Source organism: Cryptomeria japonica, chromosome 1 (genome assembly GCF_030272615.1).
Source record: "Cryptomeria japonica chromosome 1, Sugi_1.0, whole genome shotgun sequence".
Lineage (NCBI taxonomy): Eukaryota > Viridiplantae > Streptophyta > Pinopsida > Cupressales > Cupressaceae > Cryptomeria > Cryptomeria japonica.
In genome coordinates this window covers 699,432,818-699,457,387 of record NC_081405.1, presented here as the reverse complement: position 1 = coordinate 699,457,387, position 24,570 = coordinate 699,432,818, and the positions used below count along the sequence as shown (strand labels likewise).

The window sequence follows — 24,570 nt, the reverse complement described above, 5'->3', positions numbered from 1 at the left end:
TGGGTTTATGCAAGAAGATTAAGTCCTCTGGTATTGAGCTTAACCAAAACTGTACTTAAGCATAGGAGATGTTATCATTGCAGTTCATTCTTCCTTCCAGATTGTAGCATGGATTTCTATGTAGTCACCGAGACTCCTTTTGTAATGAGCAATGTACTTTGGGCTTTTGGCCTTCCTACAAGTGTAGGTCCCCCAATTTGTAATCACATACTTACTGCATAAGTATTATCTAAATATGGGTTGGATTCCCATTGTGGTTTTTCCCTTTACTAGGTTTTCCACGTACAAATCTTGGTGTCATGTGGATGGTATTTATTCTCAAATTGTTGCTTGTGCTTAATTGGTATATCTGCTATTTTGATAATTGGTTTAAATGCATTTTGGTATTGATCTTATATGTTCCAGTATTAAAGTTTTAATTGCTTAAGGTTTCGGTAATCTGGTCACAACAAATTCACCCCCTGCTCTCAATTGTCTTCCGGTTATTTGAATTGTCTAACAATTGGTATCAGAGCTTTGGTCCTCTCTACAAAAGCTTAACCACTTGAGGAATATCCTATGGAGACTAACAATTCAAGTTCATCTAGTTCAGCTATTGCTATCTTTAAGAGAGAAATTCCTAGGCTTGATGGAATAAATTATAGAGTATGGAAGATTTGGATGGAGATTCATCTGAGATGTCTTGGTAAGGAAATCTGGGAGATTATTGAGAATGGCGTTACACCTTTTAATTAGGCATCTTAAAATCCTTCTCTGACAAACATGGATAAGGAGTGTGAGAATGATTGTAGAGCTAGAGAAGCCCTCTTGTGTGCACTTTTTGATTAGCAAATAATGGGTTTGACTGACAAATCATCAACAAAAGCTATATGGGACAAGTTGGAGAATCTAAATGAAGGTAGAAATCTACTGTTAAGATTGCTAAACTTGATGGTTACCAGGTGAGATATGAAAATTTGAAGATGGAAGAAGATGAAAGGATTACTGCATTTATGGAAAGGGTAAATGAAATTGTCATGGGAATCCAATATTGTGGTGGATCTCTAAGTGAAGATGAAATAGTCTCTAAACTTTTGAGAGCTTTACCACCGGCTTATAAGATGAAGGCTACTGCAATTAATGAATTGAGAACAATGGCTAATACTTCTGTCAATAGAGATACCTTGGTTGGGAAATTATCTACTTTTGAGCTTGAAGAAATTGGACCTTCTAGAGTGGTGAAGTCTAAACCTGCTTTTCATACATTTACATCATCAACTGAAAAGAAAGATTAGAAAGATTTGTATGCAAAGGAATTGGATGATATGAAAAGAGAAGATAAATAATTTGAGCAACTCGAAGCCCTATTTGCTAGAAGAGTAACTAAAGGACTGGTAGGAAGTAAGTATGAAGGAAAATCACCTTTTAAATGTTTTACATGTAATAAGATAGGTCATTTTGCATCTAGATTCCCTAAAAGGAATTCAATATTTGAAGAAAGAGCTAGAAGATCTTTTAAGCCTAATAATGGATATTAGAACAAGCATAAGTATAGGAAAAACATCGATAAATCATGTTACTTTGCAGATGAGGAAGGTGTGACTGATTCTGATGACGAACCGACACAAGGCTTTGCTAGTGGTTTTGACAATGGAAAGGAATGGATGTTCTTGGCTATCAAGGAAGATGATCCAGCACTGGAAGAGAATATACTTGAAGAAAATGTCTTGGCTGCTAAAATTGAAGATAATGATGAATGGGTAATTGCTAGTGGATATTCACATCATATGACTGGATATAAAAGGAATTTTCTATCTTTGCAAGAATTTGATGGTGGTCTGGTTAGATTTGGAGATAACAAAGCATCTATGATCAAAGGAAAAGGAACTATATCATTAGATGGTAAGCACAATACTAATAATGTTTATTGTGTTGAAGGTTTAAGGCATAATCTCTTGAGTGTAGGACAATTGTTGGATAAGGGATTTCAATTACAATTCAAGGATGGAAAATGTAAAATCATTAATAGTTCTGGAATAGAGATTACAACTGGTACTCAGATAAAAGGTAATATCTTTCATTTGAATTTTAGTGAGAAGACATGTTTGATTGCACAAATTGATGAGAGTTAGCTTTTGCATAAAAGGCTATGTCATGTGAATTTTGATTGCATGGTAAATATCAGTTCAACTAAGGCAGTTAGAGATATACCTAACATTGTGAAGCCCTATAATCCGATATGTAAATAATGTCAAATGGGAAAATAGGTCAGAACCTCTTTTAAGAGTATACAAGACAAATCTAATGATGTTATTGATCTTATTCATATTGATTTGTGTGGTCCTGCTAGAATCAAAAGTTTTCAAGGTGATAGATATTTTATGCTAATCATTGATTACTATTCTAGAATGATGTGGGCTACTTTTCTAAGGGAGAAATATGAGGCTTTTGAAAAGTTTGAAATATTTAAAGGTAAAATTGAAACTAAGACATGATTGAGGATTAATTGCTTAAGGTCATATCATGGTGGAGAATTCACATTCGGTGAGTTGAATAACTTTTGTGAGAAGCATGACATAAGTGTTGGTATTTTGGATGTTTTGCACTGGTTTTGTCATTGATGTCAACACTTGTCAACACCTATTAGCACTTGGAGATCTTTAGTTATGTTCACCAGCATGTTCAGTGACTTATGCACAGTCACCGGTATCTGGTTCACCGACAGGTTATATTGTTCACCGACACTGAGGATGATCTGTTATCATCTAGAGATTACTTGGTTATGATGAAGACATTGTTTGGACACTTTATTTTGGTGATTTGGTCATTGGTCTAATCGAGTTTACATATTTGTTGTTACCGACAAATAGGTCTAGGCTATGGACTGGCAAGCGTTATCTATTCCAGATCAACATGACACGTTATGGAGATGATTTGTTATTATTATAAATGAATTGGGCCGACATGATGCATCACATACTGATTCATTTGTAATTGATTTAATTGTAATATTCTTTGTAAGCCGACCTACACACTTGGTCTTAGGTTTTGGTGTATATGTAAGATCTCATTTGTAAGATTGGATGAGGAAGAAGAAGAAGTGGTAGAGGATTGTAATAAGGTATATGCGAATATAAACAGAGCTATACACAAAGACATCATTTGAAGATTAAAGGAAGGTTTGGAGAAGGCAATTAAAGCTTAACTAGTACTGAATCTAGCATATGAAGATGCTATTCTGAGCAGTACATTATCATTAGATTTAACCATCCAATTGTAGTTAGTGTGACTCCCATTTTGTGATTGAGCAGTGAGCTCTAGGCAGTTGGCCTTTCTGCATGTGCAGACCCCATATTGTATACACATACTATCTGCAGTAGTATCATCTGATTGTGGGTAAGGTTTCCCACCATGGTTTTTTTCCCTTACAGGGTTTCCACATACAAATATTTGTGTTATGTGTTGTGGATGTTATTTGTCTTTCTGTTTCATGCATTAAAATTTACCAGTATTGCAATTAATTGTTAAACTGTCAATCGGCATAAAGTTTGGTTAAGTTATATTTGGGTTGAAATTAATAGACAACTGATTCACCCCCCCCCCCCCTCTCAGTTGCCTCCAGGTCCTAAAAATTGGTATCAGAGCCTCGTCCTCTTTTTACGAAAGTTTAACATCTTGAGGAGATTCTATGGCAACTAACTATTTCAGGAAGGATAGTTCGTAGCTTGATGGAACTAACTATGATATACGGAAGATCAAAATGGAGTTGTGGAAAGGAAGAACAAAATGATTTTGGATGCAGCTAGAAGCATGATATAAGAAGAAAATATACCTCATGTATATTGGGGAGCAGTAGTGAATACAATGGTTTACACATTCAACATAGTTCAGATAAAAGGTGAAACCGGTAAGACCCCTCATGAACTATGGTTTGGTAATACTCCTACTTTTAAATATTTCAGAATATTTGGAAGAAAATGTTATATTAGGAGAGATGATTATATTGGCAAATTTGATCCTAGAAGCGATGAAGGAATATTTCTTGGTTATTCATCTAAGAGCAAGGCATATAGATGTTTTAACAAGAGATTGCGAAAAGTTGTTGAAAGTGCAAATGTGAAGATTGATGAATAGGTTAGAGGTAATTCAAGGTCAATGGACTCTGAACCGGCAATAGAGATAATCACAAATGAACCTACAATGAGTACACCGGTATAGAATGTTGATCCAGTCACACTGACATCATCCGAGAATTCCATAGTGACTGAAGAACAAAGCAAGATTAGTGTGTAAGGGATATTCACAAAAGGAAGGAATTGATTACAATGAAACCTTTGCACTGGTAGCTAGAATTGAGGTAGTAAGGGATTTACCTAAGATTGTTAAACCTCACAATCTAGTATGTAAGGAATGTTAATTTGGAAAGCAAGTTAGAACAACTTTTAAGAGTATTCCAGAGAAATCAAATAATATTCTTGACTTAATTCATACTGATTTATGTGGTCCACTAAGAACTAGAAGTTTACAAGGAGATAGATATTTTATGCTAATCATTTATGATTATTCTAGAATGTGTTGGGTTACTTTTCTCAGGGAGAAATCAGAATCTTTTGAGAAATTCAAATTATTCAAAGTGATGGTAGAGAATGAAATCGGTAAGAAAATCAAATGTTTAAGATCAGATCAAGGAGGTGAATTCACATCTAAGGAATTTAATACATTATGTGAAGTGAATGGAATCAAAAGACAATTATCAGCACCTCAGACACCCCAACAGAATCAGAATATGTTGCAGCAACAACTAATTATACACAAGTATTATGGATTAAACAAATGTTTAAGGACATAAAGGTAAAATGCAATGAACCTATAACCATTTACTGTGATAATATGGCAGCAATTGATATATCAAAGAATCCAATATTTCACTCTAAAACTAAGCATGTTTCTATCAAATTCAATTTTCTGAAAGAAAATATTGAAGCAAAAGAAGTGAAATTGGTTTATGTGAATACTAAAGAGAAGATTGTAGATATTTTTACTAAGTCTTTGCCTAAGGAAACTTTTGAATATCTCAGAGAGCAACTTGGAGTTATACCTTCATTGGTAGAGACTTAGACAGTTGATGCTTGGCATCAAATTGACAGAATTAATAGAGAATTTTTTTTCCGACTTTGATGAGGAGAGCTACTTCTTAGGGGGAGTAGTTAGATAAATTGGATAAGTTGGTATTTTGTAATAAGTTCTATGAAGTATTTTATCTAGTTTTTGTATTGCTTTGGCATTTGATATCAAAGGGGGAGAGATATCTATGGAAAAACACATTATCTTTTGGGGAGAGATTGTTCATTTGGGAGAGATTGTTACTCTCTATATTTGTATTTTGATTTCTCGTTAATGATCTCTTTGGGAGATTATTGCTTTTTGGTTTTTGGCATTTCTGCTTTGGCACTTAGATGGTTTTTCCCTCTTGTGTTGCCATCAATGCCAAAGGGGGAGATTGTTGGTATTTTGGATGTGTTGCACTGGTTTTGTCATTGATGTCAACACTTGTCAATACCTATCAGCACTTGGAGATCTTTGGTTATGTTCACCAACATGTTTAGTGACTTATGCATAGTCACCGGTATCTAGTTCACTGGCAGGTTATATTATTCACCGACACTGAGGATGATCTATTATCATCTGGAGATTAATTGGTTATGAAAAAGAAATTGTTTGGACACTTTGTTTTGGTGATTTGGTCATTGGTCTAATTGGGTTTGCATATTTGCTGTTACCGGCAAATAGGTCTAGGTTATGGATTGACAAGCATTATCTATTCCAGATCAGCACAACACATTATGGAGATAATTTATTATTATTGTAAATGCATTGAGCCGACATGATGCATCACATATTGATTCATTTATAATTGATTTAATTGTTATATTCTTTGTAAGCAGACCTACACACTTGGTCTTAGGTTTTGGTATATATGTAAGATCTCATTTGTGAGATTCGATGAGGAAGAAGAAGAAGTGGTAGATGATTGTAATAAGGTATATGCGAATATAAACAAAGCCATACACAAAGACATCATTTGAAGATTCAAGAAAGGTTTGGAGAAGGCAATCAGAACTTAACCGGTACTGAATCCAGCATATGAAGATGCTATTTTGAGCAGTACATTATCATTGGATTTAACCATCCAATTGTAGTTAGTGTGACTCCCATTTTGTGATTGAGCAGTGAGCTCTAGGTAGTTGGCCTTTCTGCATGTACAGACCCCATATTGTATACACATACTATTTGCAGTAGTATCATCTGATTGTGGGTAAGGTTTCCCACCATGGTTTTTTCTCCCTTACAGGGTTTCCACGTACAAATCTCTATGTTATGTGTTATGGATGTTATTTGTCTTTTTGTTTCATGCATTAAACTTTACCAGTATTGCAATAACTATTAAACTATCAACCGACATAAAGTTTGGTTTACCGGTATTATGCATTAAGTTTGGTTAAGTTATATTTGGGTTGAAATTAATAGACAATTGATTCATCTCCTCCCCTCTTAGTTGCCTCTGGGTCCTAACAATAAGGAGACAATTTTCTACTCCCTGGACACCTCAGTAGAATGGAGTTGTGGAAAGAAAGAACATAACTATCTTAGATGCTACTACAACCATGATGATGAAAGCTAATCTACCTCATATCTACTGGAGAGCAGAAGTGAGCACAATAGTTTATGTTGGCATTTTTGATATTATGTTGTGATTGTCATTGATGGACACACACTTACATTGAGATCAATTTTTATATGTATGAGTTAAAGCTCAACTGGAATTTGTTCCAACTGGTATGATGCATTATAGTGTTTAGATTATTAGTGTTTTGCAGAAAGTGTTTACTTGTCTGAAGCAGTATGAAGACCCCAAGCGGTTCGAGGATCTCAAGCGGTACGAGGGATCAAAGTGGCAGAACACATATTTCCTAGTCTTCATTTTTGTCAAACTGGCAACTGGTATTTTGTTTAAATCAGAAATATTGTGTGATGAGTTACGAACCGACATTTTGTGATGAGTTACCATCCACCAATTGTTTAGTGGTGCCGACACTTTGGTGGTGCTTTTTGTGTCGTATTATAGAGTATGTCTAGATTCATTGAACCTAGGAAATTGGATTGTAAACCCATTGGACCGACATGAAATCGGATTCCTTTATAAGGACATCATGTCTAGGGTTTTAGGTTGTTGCTAGGGTTTAAGGTGGTTGATGAGTTTTTGTAAGTACGATCTTAACTAAGAAGATCAAGTTTGTGAGCTGTAATAGAGTGAGAGTTACTGAAGACTGAAGTAATGCTGAAATGAATTAGCTATGAGCCATACTGGATTTGATCAAGCAACCTGTGCTATTTGCTATATCACTCACTTGTTGATTACTCACATCTTCGACAAGTCTGAAGCCCTTAACTAGGTAGGACCAAAAAGCCTTTTGTAAATCCTCTAACAAGGTGGTTCACATCTGTGGATCTAAAATCCTCTAGCAAGGTAGTCTTTAATTGGACTTGTCTCCTAACAGAGATTGAGATTCCTAACAGGATCTGTTCTAGTAAAGAACATTGTATGACCTTAACCAGTCTGACCTTAACTAGTCTGGTTCCTATTCTACAGATAGTTACTTGTGAGTTTCATCTCACCATGGTTTTTCCCATTTGGGTTTCCACGTCAAAATATCTTGTGTTATGGTGTTTGTGCTTCTGTGGGTGAATGCATTATTTGCTATTTGGTTTGCATGTGTGCTAACCGGTTTGTTTGCTAAGCTACTTTACTGGTTTACTATTAGAATAGTAAAGTGTTTAAGTACAGAGATTTTTGGCATACTAATTCACCCCCCTCTTAGTATTCATCAATTGGTATCAGAGCCAACCTTTCTATAAGTCTAACCACTTGGAAAGAGATATGGGGGAATACAATGTGAGGGAACTCATTCATCGGCTCACTCAGTCTGAGCAAGCCTATGATGATCTTATGGTCAAATACAAGGCCTCTCAGGCAAAAAGGAGAGAACATGTTGAAAAATTGATGGAGCTATCTAAAAATAGTTTTTTCTGATGAAGCCGATATGGAAGCCCTAATACAAGAAGTAGAAAAGCTGAATGAATCAAATTCCAACCTAAGAAAGGAGTTGGAAGGACTGACTATCCGAATGTATCAAGAGCTTGAGAACCGGAGGAAATTTGAAGATCTGGTGAAGGACAAAGATCATGAGATCTCCAAATTGAAGCAAGAGATCAGTGCACTTACCGCTCATCTTCATGAGAACAAAATGGAAAAAGAAGAAGTAAAAGGTGAACTAAGCATGGCTATCTCTGAGAATGCAACCTTGAAGGAATCCAATGCTGCTATTTCCAAAGAACTCACTGAATCAAAGGAAATACTTGCTAAGTTCAACAAGAGTACTGTTAAGCTACAACAAAAGCTTGAATCGGCCAAACTTGTCAAGAATACTGATGGACTTGGTTACTCCATTCATGAGGTAGGTGAGACCTCTGGTACAAATGCTAAAGCATCAAAAAAGCAACCGACATTCAAAGGTAAAGGTAAGCAAAAGTTCAAACCTATTTGCTTTAACTGTCTTAAAGAAGGACACACTGTTAATGTATGTAGAAATAAGGCTTACAATAATTTTCCTTATTTTCTAAATGATAAGCCTAGATCCTATAGATTCAATGGTAACCGTTATGCATACAACAAGTTTGGGCATAGAGCATTTGAATGTAGGTTTGTTATGAACAACATCGAAAGATATCCTCAAAGGACTCAAGGAGGTGTCCTGGAGCCTCCTATGCACCGAAACTCTAACCGGTATAATACCTATGGCCAATGGTCTGGTGGATATCAAGCGGCAACCAGTTGCAGAACAACCTGTTTGATCTATCATGGTAGTGGTCACACTGCTGCAACATGCAAAAGGAAGAATGGAAACATGAACAATGGACCATGGAGAGCACCTGGAACAGTTTGCTATCATTGCAACAAACTGGGTCACATTGCCAGATTCTGTAGAAGTAGAAAGAGTATATCGGATGATATACCAATCACTCCAGAAGGAAAAATTGATGTTGAAACTATTCAAGCGGATATGAACAAAACCTGGAAGAAGAAACCAACGATGTTGCAAGAAGAACTGGTTTCTACACCTAGTGTGGAAATCACAGAACTGACAAACTAAGCATTAGAAAAGCCTAGGGGGAGCAAATGGTGAAATGCTTCAAACCCCCGGTTGACACCAGTAAAAGACCTTAACCGGTATGTGATACCTGTCATTTGATAGAAGACCGAAAATGGTAAAAGGCATATTAGGGTTTATGCCCTAATGGTGGAGAATTAATTACGGTAGGTGAGGAATATGCTTAAAAGAAATTTTCAAATCATTTCTCACTATCATTTTTCAAGCGAAGAAGCTTTTCAAGTATAGAGCGAAGAAAAAGTGATTTGTGTTGCGATTCAAAGAGCTTATCAAAATCATGAAGGAGAATATGAAGCAAAAATCTGTTGGAAGAGTGAAGAACGCAAAGCGGTATCTCAGCAACAGAAGGAGTGTGTGACTAAGTTTAGATTATGAAGCCCTAAATTTTGATCAACGAAGGTATTTTTCATAATTGTCCATCTATCATGGCTTCTGCATCACATGCTAGCTCTAGTGCACCTGTTGATTCTATGAACTTCATTCAATGAAAGTTGAAATATAATGCTCTGTCTCAAGTACTTGCTAGTGTTATAGTAGAAGAGGGCATTTCCGATTACATAGATTGCAAAATCGAAGACCTAGGGTCTCTTGTGATCCATTCCCAATTGAGCTTATTCTATGGAAAGGATAAGAAGACTAAACCAAAATTCAACATTCTGGAAAAGAAGAAACTTCATAATGCAGTTTACTTTCTTGAAGAATTCTTGGATGATTACATTCGCATTATTCTAAGCAGGGTACATGGTGATAAGATGTACCTAGAGTGGACGCATGATATCACATCGGAAGTGATTCATGCCATCACCAGTTTCTGCAACACAAGGGAAGTGCCAGCCCTACGAAAGGTCAGCAAGACTAAAATTTCCAAGCTCACCAGTTCAGTAAGTGACTCACGAGGAATGACCGTCAACTCAATCAAGGATGATCTAGTCAAGTATGCCTGCATGGTGATAGGTTATCAGACATTCTCGGCTAGCAGAATTAACTCTGTCTCTGCTGTAGCGGTAAATGCCACTTACAAGATGATCAAGGAAGATGCATCATTTGATCTGTGCACTTGTATGCAAAGACAACTCATGCTGAATCTCAAATCAATCAAACAAGACAATGCATTAAGGTTTAATTTTGGACAACTGTTGGTTGGATTGTTCTTTTACTTTCAAGGCTACTTTCTAGGAGTAGGTGACATTCAGTGGTCTGCTGATCAACTGGTGACAAAACAAATCAAGGAAAGTCTACAAGCAGTTGGAACTGGTTATCCAGAAGTGCTGAACAAATACTTTGATGAGTTCAGGTGCAAGATGAGCCAAAGGATAAGGATATCTAGTGATATAGTCAAGAAGTATGAGGAGGACATATGATTCACCATTGAAATTGATGTGTACATAATGGAGACGGTTGAGCCTAGACAAGAAGAAGTGGAGCCTATGGGATAGAGGTAATGTATAATATGCTGGACGGGTATGCTTCTACCCTACTTGCCTTGCCCCTTGATCCTAAGGCAAAGAGAACTGACACTTATCTAGAAAGGGTTACACCTGTTAAAGAACCCTCAACAAAGAAAGGAAAGGCAGTGCCTTCAACATCGACACCGGTTACTCCATCTAGTCCCAAAGTGACCAAGCAGTCACTTGCAAAGAAGAAACCGGAAGCGACACCTGCCAAAGTCTTCGAGAGGAAGAGGAAGACAAAGAAAAATTCCCCAGACTCAGAAGAAACTGTGTTTGAAGAAAAACCCAAGAAGATAAGGAAAACAAGGAAAAAGACAAAGAATGAACCAACATCATCTGCATCGGTAAATATTGACATTTCTTCCAACAAACCTTTGACACATTGTCAAAGAACTATTAAAAATATTAGGAGAAAGTTGTTGAATGATTTAGTAGATCATTTTGATGATTTCAATAATGAAGAAAAGGAAGAAGTTGAACAAAAAATCATTAAGTATTTATGTGCTAATGATCGGTCGCCTTCAGATATCAAATCTGTAACACTGGATTTTTTGTATAATTCTTTAGACATCAAATGACACATTGGCATTGAAAAAGAACACAAAATAAGAGAGGAAATATTTGCACAATATTTTCCTGATGTATCTAACTCAGATCTCTATGAAATAATGTAGAACTTTAAAGGCCTCTTCTTCATGAGAAGAAGAAGACTCATGTTGCTTGAAGGAAAAGCCTCTGAAGTAATAAATGATACTCACTCTCATACCAAAACTGCTCTGAGATTGCATCAAGTATTTGAGGCAAACCGGAAAGCTGAAAAGGAACTGATAATAACAAAAATGGATGAAGTGTTTGATAATGAAGGAAACCCGGTTACTGAACCAAAAACACTATTGATGTTAACGCTCTGGATGTAGAGGATGTTACTCCAGATGACCTATCAGCAACAAAAGAAAAGAAGAAATGGGAAGAAGACAAGAGAAAATAGGCAGAATAGGAAGAGAAGCATAAGGAAGCAGAGGACAAAAAAGAGGAAGCAAAGAAGCAAGCAGAGGAGAAGAAAAAGGAAGAAGATGAGAAGAAGAAGGAAGAGGAGAAAAAGAAAGAAGAAGATGAGAAGAAAAAGAAAGAGGAGGAAAAGAGAAAAGCAGAAGAAGAGAAAAAGAAACAAGAAGATGAGAAGAAAAAGAAAGAGGAGGAAAAGAGAAAAGAGGATGAGAAGAAGAAGGGAGAGGAGGAAAAGAGAAAAGAGGATGAGAAAAAGAAAGAGGAGGAAAAGAGAAAAGAGGAAGAGGAGAAAAAGAAACAAGAAGATGAGAAGAAGAAGAAGGAAGAGGAAAAGGAAGAGGAGAAGAGAAAGGAAGTGGAAAAGAAGAAGGAAGAGGAAAAGGAAGAGGGCAAGTGAAAGGAAGCGGAGAAGAAAAAGAAGGAAGAAGAGAAAGGAGAAGCAGAAAAAAGCACTCAGATGGAGACTCCAAAGGCAACCGGTAGTCAAGCCAAACTGGCTGACCTCACTAGTCCTATTGACCTCCAGTCTGCAAATGAAATGGAGCTACTACAGAGCATTAAGGTTGCTCAAGAACACCTTGAAGTGATAAGGAGGAAGAAGGAGCAAGATGTGATCCAAGCTGTGGTGGACACTCTTACCGGTTTGATACCCGACACTAACCTCCCCAATACTAATTCATCACTGGCACAATTGAAGCTCCTATGCATCGTAGTGGATGATCAGGTGCAGAGCCTAGAAGAGGTAGTAGAGGAAAATGCCAAGAAACATAAAAAGGCTCTGAACATTGCCCTGGTGAAGAAGCTAAATGAGCTCTGGTCTGATCTACAAAAAGCTCAAAAAGATATAAGGGATGCTCTGGATGAGGGGAATCTACTACTTAGTAAGATTTGCCAACCCCATCTCTTCTGTGATGACGTGCTTATACAGAAGCAAAAGCTACAATCTAACTTGCAGTTATACATGAGCACCTTCAAGCCGCCATATGACTCTTTTACAGCTTATCGGCAAACCATTCACTGGTTTCATATCCAGTCTACAAGAATAGAACTAGAGATCAGCAACTGGACACGAGATTTGCAGGAACTACAACTGGTTCTACTCCCACGCCTACAAATACTTCAGAAATGCTATCTCAATCTGGATGCCTTAACGGTGACTCAAGAGATGAGCATAATAGAAGCCATGGAAGAACAAGTCTCCCAGATGCAGATAGAGAAAGAAGTGGCTATCTCCCTACTTGAGTCATGGTCCTTATCCATGAAGCAATTTTTACAAGACTTTAAATCAGTTTTTGACAAGTTTTATTCTTTATTGTCATAAACTCTTATTATTTTAATACCAAATGAAAACAGGGGTTGTTCAGTTGTACTTTGTCATTGTTGGAAAAGGGGGAGAAGTATTCTGGTATTTAAAATTTTTGATGTATGCTTTGTATATCTTCATGTCTATCTCTGTAAGCAAATAATTATACATTGTATTGTTTGCAAAAGGGATAGTGTATATGCTTAGGGGGAGCAATTTTGCTTATGGCATGATTTTGTTGTAAAACACTTAGAAGTCAATTTTTTTTTCCTAAGTGTTGCCATCAATGCCAAAGGGGGAGATTGTTGGCATTTTTGATGATTATGTTGTGATTGTCATTGATGGACACACACTTACATTGAGATCACTTTTTATATGTATGAGTTAAAGCTCAACCGAAATTTGTTCCAACCAGTATGATGCATTATAGTCTTTAGACTATCGGTGTTTTGCAGAAGTGTTTGCCTGTCTAAAGCAGTATGAAGACCCCAAGCGGTTCGAGGATCTCAAGCGGTACGAGCAATCAAAGCGGCAGAACACATATTTCTCAGTCTTCATTTTTGTCAAACTGGCAACCGGTATTTTGCTTAAAGCGGTATTTTATTTAAAATGGTAATACTCTGTGATGAGTTACAAATCGACATTTTGTGATGAGTTACCATCCATCGATTGTTTAGCGGTGCCGACACTCTGGCAGTGCTTTTTGTGTCATATTACAAAGTATGTCTAGATTCATTAAACCTAGGAAATTGGATTGTAAACCTATTGGACCAACATGAAATCAGATTCCTTTATAAGGACATCATGTCTAGGGTTTTAGGTTGTTGCTAGGGTTTAAGTGGGTTGATGAGTTTTTGTAAGTACGATCTTAATTGAGAAGATCAAGTTTGTGAGCTATAACAGAGTGAGAGTTACTGAAGACTGAAGTAATACTGAAATGCATTAGCTATGAGCCATACTGGATCTAATCAAGCAACTTGTGCTATTTGCTAGATCACTCACTTGTTGATTACTCACATCTTCGACAAGTCTGAAGCCCTTAACCAGGTAGGCCCAAAAAGCCTTTTGTAAATCCTCTAACAAGGTGGTTCACATCTGTGGATCTAAAATCCTCTAGCAAGGTAGTCTTTAATCGGACTTGTCTCCTAATAGACATTGAGATTCCTAATAGGATCTGTTCTAGTAAAGAACATTGTATGACCTTAACCAGTCTGGTTCCTATTCTATAGATAGTTACTTGTGAGTTTCATCTCACCGTGGTTTTTCCCATTTGGGTTTCCACATCAAAATATCTTGTGTTATGGTGTTTGTGCTTCTGTGGGTGAATGCATTATTTGCTATTTGGTTTGCATGTGTGCTAACTGGGTTGTTTGCTAAGCTGTTTTACCGGTTTACTGTTAGAATAGTAAAGTGTTTAAGTACAAAGTTTTTTGGCATACTAATTCACCCCCCCTCTTAGTATTCATCAGTTTATACATTCAACATAGTTCATATAAAAGGAGAAACTGGTAAGACACCTTATGAATTATGGTTTGGCAATACACCTATAATTAAGTATTTCAGAATCTTTAGTAGTAAATGTTATATCAAGAGAGATGATTTAATTGGTAAGTTTGATCCTAGATGTGATGAAGGAATATTTTTTGGTTATTCTAATGAAAGCAAAGTATATAAATGTTATTACAAGAGATTGCAAAGAATTGTGGAGAGTGCTAATGCAAGGTGGATGAGCTAAATAAAAGTCAAATATGAGTTTATGTGCAAGAACCGACAGTGAAAATGATCACAACTGAACTGGTAACACCTTTACCAGAATAGATTGTTGAGCCAGTTACTCCGTGAGTATCAGAAAATTCAATAGTAACTGCAGAATGGGAAAGATGAACAAAGAATCAAAAGACTCCTAAGTATGTAAGGTTGAATCATTGAGAAGATCAGATCATTGGGGATAAGAACAATGGAGTGATGACAAGAAGAAGATTGACAGCTAATGAGGAATGTTTAATTTCTCAAGTTGAATCGGTATCAATAACTGAAGCATATAGAGATGAATATTAGATGAAAGCTATGGAAGAGGAATATCAGATTGAAAAGAATAACACATGTATTTTAGTTCCCTGGCCTAAAATTAAGAATGTTATTGGAACTAAATAGGTTTTTAGAAATAAATTAAATGAAGATGGACAAGTTGTGAGGAATAAAGCTAGATTGGTTTGTAAAGGATATTCTTAGAAGGAAGGAATTGATTATGGTGAAACTTTTGCACCTATAGCTAGGATTGAAGCTATAAGATTATTTCTTGCCTATGTTGCACATAAAAACTACAAGGTTTATTAGATGGATGTTAAGTGTTCTTTTCTGAATGGGGATCTTGATGAGGAATTTTATATTGAGAAATTTGATGGCTTTTAACTTTTAGATGATAAAAAAATGGTTTGCAGGTTAAAGAAAGCCTCATATGGATTGAAACGGGCACCTAGAGCCTGGTATGCAAGGTTGGAAAAATATCTTTTAAATATTGGTTTCACTAAAGGTAATGCTGACATTGATCTATATTATAAAGTCACTGATGATGATATATTGATTATTGAGGTCTTTATTGATGACATCATTTTTGGAGGTGAAGATAAGTTGTGCATGGATTTTTCTAACAATATGGAGAAAGAATTTGAAATATCTATGATTAGGGAAATGAAATTTTTCTTAGGTTTACAGATTACTCAGACTGATAAAGGTATTTTCATCTGTCAAACTAAGTATGGTAGGGACATGTTGAAGAAATTTAGTATGGAAAATTCTAAACCAGTTGGTACTCTTATGGTTTCCAGTGAGAAATTATCAAAGAAAGATGAATCTGAACTCTTAAATCCTACAAGATATAAGTCTATGTTTGGAGGTCTACTATATTTGACTTGGACTAGGCCTGATATAATGAATGCAGTTTAAGGTATCAAAGTGATCCTAGAGAAAATCATGAGAATGCGGTGAAAAGGATTTTTAGATACTTACAAGGAACATCTGGATATGGTTTGTGGTACTCTAAGGATGATGACTTTAATTTTGTACATATATAGATGCAGATTGGGCAAGTGATGTTGACGACCAGAAAAGTACTTCCGGTGGTTCTTTATTTCTTGGAAAGAAACTTATTTAATGGATCAGCAAGAAACAGTCATGTACTTCTCTATCTATTGATGAAGTTGAGTATGTTGTTGCTACTACTAATTGTACACAAGTTCTATGGATGAAGAAAATGTCGAAGGACATGAAAGTGCATTGTAATGAACTAGTAGTTATTCACTTTGATAACTCTACTGCTATAGACATATCAAAGAATTTGATATTTCACTCTAAGACAAAGCACATATCTATCAAGTATAACTTTTTGAAGGAGAAGGTGGAAGAAAATAAATTTAGACTGGTTTATGTGAACACTAAAGAGAAAATTGCAGATGTCTTCACTAAACCTTTGCCTAATGAATTGTTTGAGTACCTCTGAGACAAATTAGGGGTTTCTACCCCTCCGGTAGAGAACTAATTGATGCTCTTTGGCATCAGTCCAGGATGCATTATCAGAGATATTATTCATTCTAGATTGATGTGGTGATGCTGCTACTTAGGGGAGTAACTAGTCTTGTGATTCAGTGGTTTGTGATTTTGCTTTGAAATTTATGTCAGATCTTTGGTATTGATGTCAAAGGCGGAGAGATATTCATGTGAAAAAATTAAGGGTTATATACGTTAGGGGGAGAAACTTGTAGAACTTAATTGTGATATCATCTACAAGAAGAGTATGGATTAGAACTTCATTTCTATATTCTTATGTGAGATATTTATTTGGAATTTCTCAGCACTTGGATGTTTTTCACATCTAGTGTTGCCATCAATGCCAAAGGGGGAGCTTGTTGGCCATTTGGAGGAATTGATTATGTGTTACATTGATGTTTTGTCATTGATGACAACACTAACTACTTTGATTTCTTTACCATTATCTTTTTAGTCTCGGTAGGTTGTTTGGTTTCTGGTTGGATTAGATCACGATGATCTGGTATACTCCGGTACTCTTTGGCTTATGGAATTATCTTAGATCTTCCATTCATGCTACTTAGACACATGTTTAGTTAGTTGGTATTGATTTAGTGATCAGATGCTGTCTTATATGCTAGTAAGCTCTGTTTGTTGATCCAGTGAGGGTTTCACCGAAAGAGCTTTATTGAAGATCTTTTTATGTTATGCATAAGTGGTTTTGGTGTTGCTTCTAGTAGAGATTTAGGACACTGATTGTGATCATGTTTGAGACTTGGCTGATTAGGATCATTGCTTTAGCATGTGTGGACCTAAATTGGGTCTAGTACTATCTAGGTTATGGACCATCTAATGTAACGTGTTGCTTGGTCTTCCTGATGTGTTTTCGAGATGACTTATGGGTTGGATATTATTTTTTTGGTCTCAGGTTGACATGTTTAATAATTATGTAATTGGTTTATTATCTAGTGGCTGACCTGATTGTTTATGGTCGAGGGTTTGTATATATGATATAAGATGTCATTGTAGATCATATGATAGGAGCGAATAATGTAATAATAATTTATGCAGAGGATTTGGTTGATCATTGGTGATCATGTTAGGTTTATGCAAGAGGATTAAGTTCTCTGGTATTGAGCTTAACTAGAACTATACTCAGGCATAGGAGATGCTATCATTGCAGTTCATTTTTCCTTCTAGATTGTAGTCTGGATTTCTATGTAGTCAGTGAGACTCCTTTTGTAATGAGTAGTGTGCTCTCGGCTATTGGCCTTTCTGCAAGTGTAGGCCTCTCAATTTGTAATCACATACTTACTGCATAAGTATTATTTGACTGTGAATAGGCTTCCCACTGTGGTTTTCCCCTCTACGAGGTTTTCCACAAACAAATCTTGGTGTCATGTGGATGGTATTTATTCTCAGATTATTGCTTGTGCTTAATTGGTATATCTGCTATTTCGGTAATTGGTTTATGCATTTCGGTATTGATCTTATGCGTTTCGATATTAAATTTTTAATTGCTTAAGGTTTCAGCAATCTGGTGACAACTAATTAACCTCCCCCCCTCTCAGTTGTCTTATGCTTATTTGAACTATCTCACAGTATAGACATCCGCAAGCCGTTCAAATATCTTGCAATTTGTTCAATTTCATCTTCAACATGTCTAGATCTAAGGTTCAACTTGTAAAATGGTTCAGTGTACTCATTCACACTAGATTCCTTTTGTCTCAGATTCTACAACTTCTGGAATAAATCCAATTGATAATTGGCTAGCACAAAATTTGATATCAACTTAATCATTATCCAATCTCATGTCTTAATACTTTCTTTACCTCTTCTCCGTCTATCAACCTGCAAATGCTCCCACAAAAGTGATGCATGACCTTTCAACTGAGTCTAGGCATATTTCACCTTCCTCTCTTCTGTAGTATTTTCAAAATCAAAATACTTCTCCATCTCCGAGATCCAATCCATCAATTCATTTGAATATAACTTCCCATCATATTCCGGTGGGCTAAAATGAGTTTTAGTGTTCGCCCTACTCAAAACCCTCAAAAACCTTTCTTCATCCAGATCAACCGTCGGTAGGTTTACTTGTTATGTCCGTGCTTCTTCTCCTTCATCTTCAATATGTTGGCCTCTTCTTTGGGCTCTCTCCATGGCTTTTAATAGGGATTCTATTCCTTGCAACATCTCCATCACAGTAGGGTCTACATTCCCATGCGCTCCACCATTCCTAGTTCCTCTTCACACCATCGATTCACGGTAGTCCTCCGCAATTGCAACTTGGATCCACAATCTGCCAACCTAAAACAAGAAATTCAGGACATGAAACCTCCAGAATGAAACTTCATGCTGATACCACTTGATAGCAGTCACCAGTAAGGAGGAACCTCAAAGAGATCAATCTGGACCAGTCAACAAGAGTAAACACAACAAAAACACACATATATGATGGAGGCAATGCAGAATGGGTTATATTATTGCATGAAATTTGATTACATCCAATCAGTAACAATTGGGTTACAACATATTGACATAGAGGCCTGGTAGAATAGGTCTCAATGCGACCTTGAATTGAAAGATCTATCTTCTATGTACAACCTAGCTATATGATACTCCTCTTCGTTACATTCTAAGGCATAGTTTTTTATATATATATATATATTCGAAGGATCCAATTGGCCCAAAAGAGATCAAAACCCAAAGAACAAGACTTAAAGTGCAAAATAACAAAGTCGGCCTTCGCCAAGAGATTCCTCTAGGAAATCTAAAGGATGAAACATGGATCATAGGAAAAAGGTCGGCCACATGCCAAGGAACATCAAGATCAATGCCCAAGGCTTTGCAAGCTTCAAAATGGGTTTCGGTAGATCACCACAATAGGTCTCAGGCAACCAGTAACAAAGGGACAACCAGTAACAAGAAACTGTCATGGAAACCAGTAGCAATATCTTGCCGAAAAGGGTTCCAAATGCGATGTAGTTTGAAAGCAAGAAAGATGATCAAGTCTTCAAGTAGAATCCAGCTCCACAAGATTCGGTGAGCAAAAACTGGAACACACAGAAAGGAAAACTAAAACTATAAACGGAAAACAAAATAAAAACAAATTTTTTTTTGGTTGATACAAGATTATTGTGAATTGGAGATGCTCCTACATTATTATATCCCTACTCTTCTTTGTATTGTCATTCTACACTCATATGAGAATGGTTGATGTTGTCATTGATGGCAACCAACCGGTATTAGGTCTCTACACACTCACCGGAAACAAGGTCCACACCGATACCATCTACCGACATCAGCAGGCATATTCATTGGCATCCCAATTACATTTATAATGAAGTATAATGGTACTCAGGCCGACATGAGATAAGTTTTGTTTATGTGAATTATTTTGTAAATATAATTAATTATTTGTAAGCCGACTTGATATATTGTAAAGACTCATATATGTATGTGATCTCATAGGTCATTTTGTAAGTAGGAGATTATTGTATGAGGTGATATAGTGGACATTGAAAGGTTTTTTGTTAAGGTATCTGACTGAGCTTAAACCAGTACTGAACGAGGCATTAGAGATGCTATTTTGAGCAGTACATTGTATTGGATTTAATTATCTATTTTGTAGTCAGTGAGACTCTTCTATTGACCAGTGAGCTCTAGGCTATTGGCCTTCCTACATGTGCAGGCCCATATTGTAAGTAGTATTTATTCATGTTGGCCAATGAGTAAATATTGTGGGTCACAAATCCCACCGAGGTTTTTTCCACACCGGGGTTTCTTGTTAAAATATCTTGTGTTATGGTGTGCATCTATGTTGTCCCTATTATTTATGTTTACAACATTATTTCTTGCCTACCGGTACATTGATTTGGGTTGCAAAGTTATAAATAAGTTCAAATATAACACTAACCAAATAGACACTGATTCAGCCCCCCTTTCAATGTCTTTGGGACTGTCATAAAATCTAACACTTTGTCCCTACCATCTCTAGCTCTCACAATCCCTCTATTCTCCCATCCCTCTGTATCCCCCCACCCTCCTCAAATCCCCATCTGAGCTCTCTCTCCCCTCTAGCCCTTTGATCTCCCTTCCCCTCTATATCCTCTATCCCCAAGTCTCTTGTTGCCTTCATGCTTACCTCTCTATCCCCCCACCCTCCTTAAACCCCATTTCAGCTATCTCTTCCCTTTAGACCTCTCACCCCCCTTCCCTTTTATGCCCTTTATCACCAAGTCTCTCATTCCTTTCATATTCACCTCTCCATCCCCCCATCCTCCTTAAATCCCCATCTCACCTCTCTCTCTCTCTTTCTCTCCTCTAGGCCTTCTCACCTTTCTTGCCCTCTATCCCCTTTATCACCAAGTCTCTTGTTCCCTTCATGTTTACCTCTATATCTCCCCATATTCCTTAAACCTCCATCTCAACTCTTTCCCCTCTAGGCCTATCACCTCTCTTCCCCTCTATGTCCTTTATCCCCAAGTATCTCATTCCCTTCATGTTTACCTCTCTATCACCTTGACCCTCCTTAATCTCCTCTCTAGGCCTCTCACCTCCCTTCCCCTCTATGTCCTCTATCCCCCCACCCTCCTTAAACCACATCTCACCAATTTCTCCCATCTAGACCTCTCACCTCCCTTCCCTTCTATGCCATTTATCACCAAGTCTCTCATTTCTTTCATGTTTATCTCTCTATCCCCCACCCTCTTCAAATACCCATCTCAAATCTCTCTCTCCTCTAGGCCTTCTCACCTCCCTTCCCCTCTATACCCTTTATCACCAAGTCTAGATCATTCCCTTCATGTTTACCTCTTTATCCCCCCACCCTCCTTAAACCCCATCTCACCTCTCTCTCTCCTCTAGGCCTTCTCACCTCCCTTCTGCTCTATGCCCTTTGTCACCAAGTCTCTCATTCCCTTCATGTTTACCTCTCTATTCCCCTACCCTCCTTAAAACACCATCTTCAGCAATGAGTTCTACGTATCTCCAATGGCTCTTGTAGTGCAACAATGATGGAGCTTTGGAAGCAGAAATCAGTCTTAAGGTCCTGAGCAATGTCTTCAATGAGCCTTTGGAGGTGCAACTTCCTCATAAGGAGCTCTTAAAATTCCTTTTCGATTTGTATGTGTAAAAATGATTAATAAAAATAGATTTATAACACTATAATAGTTATGCCATATCTCTTTATAATAATATCTTATCAAGACAATCACTAGATGTTGTGATGAAAACAATCAAATAAGAAAATCAATTTTCTTTAGACCAGTAAAAAAATAGTTTCCTCAGTAATGCTATGTTCAACTCTGCTCATCTAGCTCCCATTAGAATAATTTTCAGTATCAGTAAGTTGTGGTTACTCTAATGGGCATGTAGGAAGGTGTTTGAAGTGGGAGATCAAGCTAAGATGGTGACAATTATATTTGGTTGTTACATAAACCTTATTCTGCAAAAGCCTTGTTACATATGACTTTAGAAACTTGTAATAAGAGAAATTCGCTTACCTGAAAGCTTGCTAAATCTCAATTTGGTCAAGTCGAAAGCTGCAAATTATTTTCCACTGCTGGCAATTGGAGGTTATGGTGCTTCAAAAAAATTCTACATAAAAAGAAAATCAAATTAAAAATGCTTCCACTGTTCCTACTGAGAGATAAAACAAATTCAAAATATGTCCATTCTACCTAGTGAAAATGAAATGCCTCTCCTGAAATTTGAATTCATATGTTTATAGGAACTCCAATACATTACAATCACCATTTGATATTCTCATCATGTCTGTAACGGCTAATAAATAGTGCCTTAAGTATTTCTATTTAGAAATTAAATAAATACTAATGCCTTCCACTCCAGAAACTCAAGGATTCAAATGCAATGTCTTCCACTACGAAAACTCAGCCATTCAAATGTAGTAAAAATCCATGTTGTTTCTTGTTGGAGAATGTAGGACTCTCAAATATTTATAGCATTTATATTTTTGATAGTGATCTGAATTATGGATTCGGATGACAACATCTGAGTGAGAACCCGTAGTATTGTGGATGAACAAGATAACATATAATTGAAGCACAAAGTGATCTATTCAATTTGAAAATCCAACATATAGTAGTTCATGAGATTCCAAGGGTCATCAAAACCCCTCGAGAATCGAAACCCAACAGCCACATCTGTTTATTACATAATAAAATCTAAAACTATGAAAATTTCAAAAAATTATATGAAATTTTGTCCTAACTTTAACTAGGCATAACTTTCTGCTCGGGACTCAAAATTACGAGCTGTTTAACTTGTTGGAAAGGTCTCCAAGAGTTGAAGGCAAAGTCCTAAAGAACCCACCTATAACAACATTCTAATGGATAGGCCAAACTTTCAAGAGCTGAAAATGCCCCGAAGGCCTTCAAAAATGCCAATTACTAACATATAGAAAAACTGAAAAAATATTAAAAATATTTTGTTTTCAATATTTCAAATTTGCTTATGATCACACATCAGCATTAATTTCCACATTGTAGAAAAATACTTCATAAATAGAATGAATTGAAAATATTCTATAGATTTCACTAAATTCATGTCAAAGATAGGTGGACGTGATTGTAACTACCCACTTCATATTCGAATTCCTATTGTTGTCATTGTAGGGTTACGTCCTAATTTATTATGATTTTAAAAAATATTAAAAACTAAATGAAATTAAAAAAGAAAATAAAATTATAATCATTAAATCACTAATTGAGTTTTTTTTAATAGAAAAATAACTTTATTTACAAGATTGTCATTAATTTCAAAAATTTAATTTAAAAGACATTAATTTTTCAAATATAAAGAAATTGAAAAAGAGCCTATAAAATCTACCATTCCTATAAATTTGCTCATATAACACTAAATTTTTTCAAATCATAGTGAAGATAAATAATTCCTAGTTCAAAAATATAAATTTCAACTTTGTAAAAATAAAATTATATTGAAAATAAAAATAATAATCACTTTTAATTGGTCGAAATAACCGATTAATTAGACTTAAGTGAATGCCATAATATTGCATATGCCAAGTACTAATAATTGAATTTTGAAAGCTTTTCGAAAAATATAATAGTTCAATCATATATGATAATAATTTAGTATAAATTACAATAATTTAATATTTATTATAATATAATAATTTTAAAGTCAAATAACTAATAAATATTATATATTTCAAATATCTTTTACATAAAATTTTTAAAATATAATATGCTAATTTATTCATTTTAAAAAAAATTAAAAATAAGGAAAAAGCTGGATCCCAATTATATCAATTTATAATATAAATGATTCGATGACCTGACTAATTAAAAAAAAAAACATTCAATCGTATGTAAATATAAACTCTTCACGATATCCAAATCTTCAATAGATTCTGAATATTCAACTACTCTTCTACCTTTCTGTGGATTCCCTGAGTTGATTGTTCAGTAATTTTGTTTAGTCGAATCTATTCACAGCATATTCTACTTTGTTTCTATATATATCAAGGACAGGACTAACCGATCCCAAGCAATTACAAGGCAAGAAGATGAATGACCTGCAGTTGCATGCAGTCATGGTGCCTTTCCCTGTGCAAGGGAATATCAATCCTCTTATGAATTTGGCTCACCTCCTCTCTTCAAGAGGAGTTTTCATCACTTTCGTCAACACGGAATGCAGCCACAACCGCATGTCAACAGCTGCTGCTGAATCCTCCAAATTTAAGTTTCTCGTCATTCCAGATGGGTTGCCACCTGATCACGGTCGTTTCTCCAAACTTCCCGAGTATTTGAATGCACTGGAAAAACTTGGCCCCATCTTGGAACATCATTTACTCTGCAGCTTAACGGACGGAACTCCTCCCATTACCTGCATTATATCAGTAAATTTCATGTCTTGCACTTACGAAGTAGCCAACAAGCTGGGAGTGCCCCGAGTCATTTTCTGGACAATGTGCGCCGCCTCTTCTATTGCTCAGTGCAACGCTCACCTTCTCCTCTCCAGCGGACATATTCCTGTCAAAGGTACAAAATCTACAGTAGTGCTCTTCAATTTTATTTTGCTTGCTCAAAAA

General features: G+C 36.2%; 1 protein-coding gene across 1 annotated transcript in view; it reads left to right on the top strand.

The window, feature by feature from the left end:
* Positions 1-24,570, top strand: part of LOC131044617 (UDP-glycosyltransferase 85A8-like) — a 57,599-nt gene that overhangs the window by 32,032 nt on the left and 997 nt on the right. Inside the window, exon 2 of the mRNA XM_059211940.1 lies at positions 23,959-24,520. Within this exon, the coding sequence (XP_059067923.1) occupies positions 23,959-24,520 (562 nt within the window). The remainder of the gene's footprint in view (positions 1-23,958; positions 24,521-24,570) is intronic.